At 42.0% G+C, this 10466-nt stretch overlaps 1 protein-coding gene across 1 annotated transcript in view; it reads right to left on the reverse strand.

The window, feature by feature from the left end:
- The window catches only part of LOC124777852 (dehydrogenase/reductase SDR family member 11-like), a 40446-nt gene extending 30350 nt beyond the window's left edge, over positions 1 to 10096 (reverse strand). The window contains exons 1-2 of the mRNA XM_047253389.1: positions 9896 to 10096; positions 3899 to 4061 (exon numbers count right to left, since the gene is read on the reverse strand). Coding sequence (XP_047109345.1) covers positions 3899 to 4061; positions 9896 to 10081 — 349 coding nt within the window. The 5' untranslated portion in view covers positions 10082 to 10096. The remainder of the gene's footprint in view (positions 1 to 3898; positions 4062 to 9895) is intronic.
- Positions 10097 to 10466: the final 370 nt, after the last annotated feature.

Raw genomic sequence — 10466 nt, forward strand, 5'->3', positions numbered from 1 at the left:
CAAACAGCTGAGCAAAACTGAACGTACTCAGACATTTCTCTCTTTGCTTATTCTGATCAACACTAAACTGACACACAATGTTTTTTGTAGCACAACGCAATCTGACTTTCAATAATCCCTACAAAATAACGGCCATGACTAACAATAACCTATACCTTTCATGAATCACTGACCTCACAAAAATCTTCGTTACTCAAATTACTGCAATATAGCGAGCGCCAATACTGGCAGCTGTATAAAAGATTCTAACTATGAAGGCACTAACTACTGATAGGCATAGTTAGCAAATGAAATATTTTGATGGAGAACAAGCAATGTATTTACCTTAATAGTGTTCAAAAGTCATTATATATATATATATATATATATATATATATATATATATATATATATATATATATATATATATATATATATATATAAGTTCATGACATACAGTCTTACAAATTTCCTTTTTCTGACGGACACACGTCCAGATCGTCCGCTGTCAAAACTCTGCCATCTCTCTCCCTACATCCACCACTGCTGGCGGCTCACCTCCAACTGCGCAGCGCAACGCGCTGTTCACATCCAACTGCCTAACACTACACAAGCGAATATTCCAACAATAAGTCCAACCAGCCACAGACTGCACACAGCACAGTCAGTGATTTTCATACAGAGCGCTAAGTGGCGCTACCAACATAAAAACCTAAACAGCCTACTTACAGCTCCTCTCGGCTGCATAATCTTGTGTGTGGCCTTGGGTTGTCATGGGCAAGGAGAAGTTAGTTTGTATTTTTGTAGTGACGAACACGCTGAAGTCATTTCTTCAATTTCCTGAGATACCAACAGCTGAACGTTGCACCGTGAGAGAAGACACCGAAGAGGGCAACCCCTTGAGACTCCCAGAAGGCATTCGCCGTGACTTTACCTGCTGATGGTGGGCTTTGAACTTTTTCTTCGGGGGAGAGATGTTGTGGCGCCACTCCGTGGATTGCCGTTTTGTTTCCGGTTCGAAGTGATGAACCAATGTGTCGTCGGCTGTGACGATGTTTGACAAACATTGCCACGATCAACCTCGTAGCGCACAAGCAATTCCGCATAGAACGTCGTTCGTTGCTCTTTATGGTCTTCTGTTAGGCGATGAGGAAACCAGCAGAAAGACACCTTTGAGTACCTCAGCTGGTGGACGAGTGTGTCAGCACTACCAACAGAGACGACAAGCTGAACAGTGACGTGTTTGTGAACCGTCATCACCTCGAATGAGAGTGTCTGCATGTTCCAACATTGCGTATGTCACAGATGCGTGCTGCCGTCCGGCCGGCGGGAGATCGGAATTGGTGCTGACATCTCCTGGTAGTTAGCAAAACTTCAGAGGGACTCAATTTCAAATTATCATATAGTCACTCTGATTCACGTTCTTTGTGCTTTTCCAAACGCTCTTGAGGTAAATGACTTGATGACTCCTTCTGAAATAACATATTCGACTCTCCCAAACATCACAGTACAACTGAGATTCAGCTGTACGAGTTGACGTCGACAGTACTTATAAATGTAACTTTTCACAATTTACATGCTGAAATCACGCTCGTAACGAACTGTGTACATTCACGCGTATTTCAAATATATATTTTACAGTAAATATCCGCACTTGTGTATTTTTATCTTGTAACTGAAACAAAGATTTAGGATCTCTGGGTTGAGTTCGGGAAATATACCGTGTTTTCTGGAATTTTTGCTAGTTTTCTGAGCTTACTGTATGGACTGAAAGCGGCATAGCAGCATGTTCGTGGTCCAAGAGTCACCAGGTAGTGGCTGTAGTGCGTTAAGTGATAAACGATGCTTTATATTATACGTTATCTGGTACAAACTGTGCACGATCAAAAGAAAATTATAGTGATCAACAGATGAGACAGTATACAGAGTGGTCCATTGATAGTGACCGGGCCGAATATCTCACGAAATAAGTTTCAAACACCGGCCGGAGTGGCCGAGCAGTTGTAGGCGCTACAGTCTGGAACTGTGCGACCGTTACAGTCGCAGGTTCTAATCCTGCTTCGGGCATGGATGTGTGTGATGTCCTTAGGTTAGAGAAATTTGACCCATTTTTTAAAGCGTCAAACGAAAAAACTACAAAGAACGAAACTTGTCTAGCTTGAAGGGGTAAACCAGATGGCGCTATGGTTGGCCCGCTAGATGGCGCTGCCATAGGTCAAACGGATCTAAACTGCGTTGTTTTAAATAGGAACCCCCATTTTTTATTACGTATTTCTGTAGTACGTAAAGAAATATGAATGTTTTAGTTGGACCACTTTTTTCGCTTTGTGATAGATGGCGCTGTATTAGTCACAAACATATGGCTCACAATTTTAGACAACCAGTTGGTAACAGGTAGGTTTTTAAAATTAAAAAACAAAACGTAGGTACGTTTGAACATTTTATTTCGGTTGTTCCAATGTGATACATGTACCTTTGTGAACTTATCATTTCTGAGAACACATGCTGTTACAGCGTGATTACCTATAAATACCACATTAATGCAATAAATGCACAAAAGGATGTCCGTCAACCTCAATGCATTTGGCAGTACGTGTAACGACATTTCTCTCAACTCAGACGTTTCGGAGATTCCCGATTCTCGCGCAGTTTGTCTGCTACTGATGTGCGGATTAGCCGCGACAGCAGCTAAAACACCTACTTGGGCATCATCATTTGTTGCAGGTCGTGGCTGACGTTTCACATGTGTCTTAACAATTTCTGTTTCCTTAAATAATGTAACTATCCGGCGAACGGTTCGGACACTTGGATGATGTCATCCAGGATACTGAGCAGCATACATAGCACACACCTGTTGGGCATTTTGATCACAATAGCCATATATCAACACGATATCGACCATTTCCGCAATTGCTAAACGGTCCATTTTAACACGGGTAATGTATCACGAAGCAAATACCGTCCGCACTGTCGGAATGTTACGTGATAGCACATACTTATAAGTTTGTGACTATTACAGCGCCATCTATCACAAAGCGAAAAAAGTGGTCCAACTAAAACATTCATTTTTATTTACGTACTACACGAATATGTAATAAAAATGGGGGTTCCTATTTAAAAAAAGCAGTTGATATCCGTTTGACCTATGGCAGCGCCATCTAGCGGGCCAACCATAGCGCCATCTGGTTTCCCCCTTCAAGCTAGACTAGTTTTAATCTTTGTAGTTAGTTAGTTTGATGCATATTTCGTGAGATATTTGGCCCGGTTACTATCAATGGACCATCCTGTAGTTGTTAAGAAACTGCCCTCTAACTCGAGATGACCGGTTAGCTTGATCCGTGTTTTCTGTGGTGTTCCTAAATCGTTCGAGGCAAATGCCGAAATGATTTCTTCAACAAGACGACGGCCACCCCTCTCCTGTTCTCGTAAAAACATAGGTGTTATACGTATACCTTTAGGTTTACGTTATCCGTCCTCGGTAGCGAAGTGGTCAGCGCGATAGAATATCAATCCTGCGGGCCTAGGTTCGATTCCCTGCTGGGTCGGAGATTTTCTCCACTCATGGACTGGGTATTGTGTTGTTCTCATCATCATTTCATCCCCACCGACGAGCAAGTCGCCGAAGTGGCGTCAAATCGAAAGACTGGTACTCGACGAACGGTCTACCCGACGGGAGTCCCTAGTCACACGACATTTACATTTTTAGCTTTACGTTTTCATTGTATTGTGATGGCAACTCTTATATTGTTGCGAGATGATCCCTGGATGAATAAATAAATAGACTCTGTTTACTTAGTTAACGATAGTGCCTTTTGAAATCAAATATAACAGTGAAATTCTGGTGCAGCTGTGATAACAGGTCGCAGATCTACGATTGTAATAGCCCTCGATGACTATAGGAATGATTTTGGATACTTACTAATCAGATCAGCGTCATTACCAACACCAGCGTTGTTAATCAAGATATCGACACCTTTTAAGTTCCCTTTAACCCATTTGAATGCCGCCAGGATGCTTTCCTCATTGCTGACGTCACACTGAATAGCGTGAAGCTTGCCAGGGGCGTCCTTTAGCGCAAGGGCCTGAAATGAAAGCGTAAATTAAGCGCTTAAAAAAAGAAAAAAACTATTCCAGAACCAAAATCAGTCCACCACTGCACATCACAGCCCCTTATATGTGAGAATCAGAAAATGTGGGCGAAATCTAATTAGTCAAATACGTGAAAGGGAAGAAAAACACAGCTGTTATGGAAGAGTGGAATAAGAATGTTATGGAAGAATACAAGCGAAGGGACAAGGACGGGAGTTCGATGGTTATATGAACCACGTTATTAAAAAGCTACAAGCCATATGGATCTACATTATTAAGCAAATAGTTACTAGTCTGCAAAATTCAAAGTCGTACAAATGTGAAAGCTTATTAGTGATGAAATAGATACAGATGTTGAACCGAATATTAAATTTTTGGCATGCTCGAATATAGAATTGAATCACCCTATATATAACTGTGAAGTGATAAGAAAATTTAGAAAAGATGCTTCACAGCGGCGGGAAATAAACTGTAGCTCTTTGAGCCTTGGCCAAAATGAGAAACACGGCACAGAAAAAGGGGAGAAACTATAAATACTGGTAGTAGTTTAGGAAAGCGTAAATCTGTAAGTACCAAGTAGAATGAAACGAAATTCTGAATGACTTGGAGATAAATTTCGCGAAGCTGAAGGGGGCGGAGCTTTATGGAGAGGTAATAATGCAGCCGGATACGTTGTAAGAGAAGCAAATTACGTAACGAAACGTTAATAAACTCTTACTGAAATGCAGATGATATAAAGGCAGTAATTATAGCTGTGCTGCAAATATCAGACAGCTACGTGAACGTCAATATACAGTAACAAGGTATATATATATATATATATATATATATATATATATATATATATATATTTATTTATTTATTTATTTATTTTAACTGTTAATATTTCTATCGGTACTTTTATTAATGTAAATAGTTTAAGCCCAAAAACTGTTACATATTACAGGGCTTCAGTTTTTTACACTTAATTTATCAGAGAATAAGTAAACCTACTAAGATGGAGAAAGTTCTTCTAAACATTTCTGGGAACTAACACCAGAAAAATTGTGGTTCCTCAAGGATGAACCACATTTCCTTATTAAAAATTCAGGATACTTTCCGGCGGATAGTAGCACCGTCAGAGAAGAATATTAATATTGTTGCTCATATCTCGCATGAATATTGAGATCTGAGATCCTATTATACTTGTCTGAGACATACACGTTGTTATATCCCCCTCCCCGTGAAGCATTAGCCTTTCAGATCACTGTTCTGAGCTTTACTAATCAAATATTCATCGAGGCAGTCACACATGTGCGAAGAGTCTCCATATAAAAGTACACTGGTTAGTGATCAACGATGTGAAAATTGCTTCTGAATGTTCCCCGCTAAATTAAGATCGTCGTACTGAGTTCTGTTTTCTAGCATGTCCCCAATGAATTCGCAATTCTCTGATCGTATATTCGGTATAAACCCATCTTGTTTAGCGGAGTTCTGTACATAATTGGGTCTACAGAATGTAAACGTGCCACTGTGGTGTACAGGCCGCCGATACGAACAATGTCATACAGGACATTTGTCGTCCACTTCAAACCGGCTTACAAGAACCTCTAAGCTACAACGCATGAGCACCGCGCGGGATTTTCAATCTCTCGTCTCTCCGCGAAAAATTTTAGCTGTAGAGAAAAATTAATTTTCGTAGGGAATTTAAAGTAGTATAATTTTGTAATAGGACACGTTTTCGCTAAAGGCCGCGAGTTTAGAGTTACTCAAGATAAACATACAGAAGTGTCCTTCAAACGAAACCCCACCACCACACTCGCTTCCACCGGTCGGGAGTTTTAGTATGTTATTCATGACACTCCCTCCTATCAGGATATAAACATTTGCGACCACACGAATTAATTCCCATATTCGGCCATTTGTGGTTTTCACTGAGTGGCCTATTACGCCAACGCCTTAGTCGTGCACATACGAATTCTAAAATTTATCTTTGTGTGAATATTACAACGAAACTACTGTGCCTGTGAAGCTTAAGTTCAGATCAAATTGTAAATGTAAGTAGCCTGTGGATAACATTCACGAAAGTTTTATTTCTTCCATAATCCTCAAATTCGGAGCTCTCCAGCGATAGAGGATTGCAACTTGTGTAGCGAAGCGGGAATGTCGATCGAGTATTATGAATGAAGTACAACACCTCAACCGATATTCAGAACTGAGCAACAAATTCTGATACATTATTTTCCAGCACACTTTCGTATTTTTCCGACTTGATAGACTACACATAAACTATGTCAAAATGTTTTTCTCGGCTTCCTCTACACCAGCAGTTTACACGAAACGCTATGAGACTGATCTGTTGACCACAATTATCGTTTCCGAAATCGTCTTACGTGTTTCGACAGTCCGTCATTTTTAAAAGCTTCAAAATACAAATCAAAGCCGGCGTCAAAAGGATTTTTCAATATGTCAAGATTACTGTTGTTTATCCTTTAACCCTCACCCCTTCTTTAATTGCGCCATGGCATTTTACAACGTTTGCTATTCACAGAGAACTTTCTCATGGTCGTTATTTTACGTGTGCCAATTCTACACGTATTCCCTTCCCAGACCCTGCCAAACCCTATAATTTTAAGTTTTTTTAATTGCAATATCTACAGTTACAGCTTATGTTTGCTATACGTATTTCTGTAGGAGTTATCTTTGATTCTCGGAAAAATTGTCACATGTAACATAATTAAAGGGGAACAAGTTACGTATGGTAGTACAATTTCCAATGAACCATTAGCAGTAATACTGAACTGGTTTCGACATGATTGTGTTTACAATTGTGCTTTAGCTACACTGATGTTTCGCGGTTACCGAGTTTCATTTAGGTAAGGCAATCTGGGATGGTTACCAAATGGTTCAAATGGCTCTGAGCACTATGGGACTTAACATCTGAGATCATCAGTACCCTAGAAATTAGAACTACTTAAACCTAACCAACCTAAGGACATCACACACATCCGTGCCCGAGGCAGGCTTCGAACCTGCGACCGTAGTGGTCGCGCGGTTCCAGACTGAACCGCCTAGAACCGCTCGGCCACACCGGACAGCGATGGTTACCATATACTGTTTATGGACGTGATGTAGGAGTTCCAAGACTGTGCCTTCTCAACTTGTTTGAAATTCCTGTATGTATACGTATTTGGTTCCATTGGCCGAAATAGCAGTACATGGGCGCCACCTATTCTTCATAAGTGAACGTCACATGCCTCAGCTGGTACTTCTAGACTTAGTAAAGTCTTATAAAATGGTATTTATGAATTTTTATTGCAATTTATGCGCTCTCAGTAGTCAAAAACTGTTTGTTAATTGACAGCTGGCGTCCGTACCCTAGCGCCACTCAGCGGGCACTTCCAGTGTATTATTTTCGACATTGTTTTGTAGAGAAACACATTTTTGTAAAACATTGTAAAGTGATTTCCATGAAATGTTTACTGGTGAAATTGTTTTATACGGTGTGACGATGAAAATGGCGATTGCTACGGTCGCAGATTCGAATCCTGCCTTGGGCATGGATGTGTGTGTCGTCCTTAGGTTAGTTGGGTTTAAGTAGTTCTAAGTTCTAGGGGACTGATGACCTCAGATGTTAAGTCCCATAGTGCTCAGAGCCATTTGAACCATTTTTGAACGATGAAAATGTGGTTGTACAGAAACAAATGCAGCGCTCGGATGGGGGAGAGAGGGAAGCTGCGAACGGGCCGCATTTAAATGGCAGTGCAGTCATACTACAGTACGACTTGGTTTTATATTTCACATTTCTCAACAATATATATCAGAAACAGAACAAATTTTCACTTTTAAATAATAATTTTTGGCGCGGTGAAAACATAATACAGTTTTTATCTGTAACAAAATGTCAGCATACAGACAGATGCAGACAATTTAAAAGATTTTTCCCATTCAAGGTACCACGTAATTCTGACTTATTTAGCTTCATGATCGACCAAAGGTCTTTCACACACATATATGTCAACTGAAATACGGTAGCGCACTGATACAACCTCATTATGCAGACTTGGAAACTGTACTTGAGGAAAGCACTGTGGACGTCGTGCACAGTTTTAAAGCAAAAGGAATTGTCATTAAAATGGAAATTACCTTGCAAGCTAATCAGTTACATCTGCAGATCTACAGGTGCGCTCTTAACTGAAATGGCAAACGATCTGGAAAGCAGCTCGAAAACAGATGAAAGACTTGCATTGTCCTGGAAACCTTTAGGAAACTATCGTTGTAATCACTTAAGAGCCACAATGAATTCCTCAAACATTGCGTTTCTTTTAATGCCAGTGATCTCAGAGATGTGGGAGGTGTTTTTTTGTTAGAATGTGTTCTTCCTATAACGCGATTTACTTTTTAAATGCATCATCATCAAACCAGGAGGGAGATGTTTCTCACGTTTCAAATTCTTACTCCGGGCAGTGTGCAGTCATGTTCACTTTAAATACGAAATTTGTAATCCATTTTGGATGTTATAATTTTTGGTTCCTGCACTTTTTTCCTTTGTAAGTTTGACAATAGCGAGTTGTAAGTCCAAAAATAGGTCCAGGCATGCCCCTTGACTAAAGCAACGTACCACGCAGTAATGCGTAAAGTCTCCATACTCTTCACTCATTTCTACCGAAAACTGTTGCACCTGATAGTGGAAATATGTGTGCAACTTACGAAATTTTACTGCTCGTCCCACCAATTTCTTCACGTGCTGCATGTCTGCAAATTCAGCACGTGCTTCTTGATGTACTGAACAACGAATCCCATATGTCAATCATTGAAGTTTTTTACTCTTTTATTGTCAACCAAGTCTCTTAATTCTTTTTTCATGGTATTGTAATATGCCAACGACCTTACTGCAGTTGTAACACCGGTTCCCGTCAGATCACCGAAGTTAGGCGCTGTCGGACTGGGCTCGCACTGTCTCTTAAACTGACATACGGCCGGGAGAGCGGTGTGCTGACTACATGCCCCTCCATATCGGCATACAGTGACGCCTGTGGGCTTAGGATGATGACACGGCGGCCGGTCGGTAGCGTTGGGCCTTCCAGGGCCTGTTCGGAAGAAGTTTAGTTTAGTATGATGTTGTAACATCATTTCAGGCGATTCTGCAGTACCCGTCTTTAATGCAGCTACATAATAGGTGTTGAGAACTCTCATCCCTATTTCTGTCATTCCCATTCATTTTTAAAAGCTGGTGACGGTAGATCACTAGACTGCCTCTTTTTGTGCAGACATTCACTGGACCTGTGAACGTGCTTCATACCATGAACAAACAGCAAAGGGTAAACAGCGCTAACACTATGATTCTGCCGAGCTGAAGCGAGATGTGCCGACCGAAATGTACAACATAGCGTTACTAAATGAAATGCCAGCACTGTACCCAGTACTTCCGAGAAGGAAGCAGAGCAGCCGACGGTGGCCTGCACGCGTCCCGCACACCCGGACCGCATGAAGTTTGGCACACCGTGACTGGCCCTGCTTTACACTCTGCATTTAGTTCAAAAATGGTTCAAATGGTTCTGAGCTCTATGGGACTTAACATTGGGGTCACCAGTCCCCTAGAACTTAGAACTACTTAAACCTAACTAACCTAAGCACATCACACACATCCACACCCGAGGCAGGATTCGAACCTGCGACCGTAGCGGTCGCTTGGTTCCAGACTGAACTGCCTAGAACCACTCGGCCACAGCGGCCGGCTGCGTTTAGTTGGACGTCCAAATAATTGGAGCGAAGGACAAGCCGCAAACGGTATCTATTTCAGCGCCGTCGCGTACTTGTAGAACGCGAGATGCGCTTGGATGCCTACCTTGACCCTGTCGACCCTCCTGGCTAGCCCTACGACGGTGAGCCCCTTCCTGAGCAGCGCCTGCGTGATGGCCGCTCCTATGCCAGAGCTGGCGCCCGTCACCATGGCGACGCGTCCCGCGTACCTCTCGATGCCCATCGCGGAGCTCTGTTGTCCTCTGTTGCTCTTGGGGCGGCAGAGTCTCATCGCGGTACTCTACTCTTCTCCACTCTACTCCACAGTACTGACGGCACCAGCCGCGTACCGTCCCTCTTTATACGTTCGCGGCCTCGAGTTTCTGCTTCATCACGCCATCTCCGCTCCCAGCGGGTCCGCGGGACTGTGACTCACGTCAGCCCGCGTCGTACCTCCGCGCCAGTTTTCCTGGCTGCAGTACGTGCGCACTTTTATCTTCTGTCTATGGTGCGTATGGTTTAAACTGTGATTTTCCACTATAAATGATTTCTTTGAGTGCTGCTTTTCGGTAACTGCTATTTTTAGCTGCGATTTGTCACGGTTTAAAATCGCAATTCACAACTTCCATCCCTCGGCAACGTTAAAACCTGATTTCTCCGATTTATCACCGTAGGTG

This window comes from Schistocerca piceifrons, chromosome 2 (assembly GCF_021461385.2).
Source record: "Schistocerca piceifrons isolate TAMUIC-IGC-003096 chromosome 2, iqSchPice1.1, whole genome shotgun sequence".
NCBI classification, from domain to species: Eukaryota; Metazoa; Arthropoda; class Insecta; order Orthoptera; family Acrididae; genus Schistocerca; species Schistocerca piceifrons.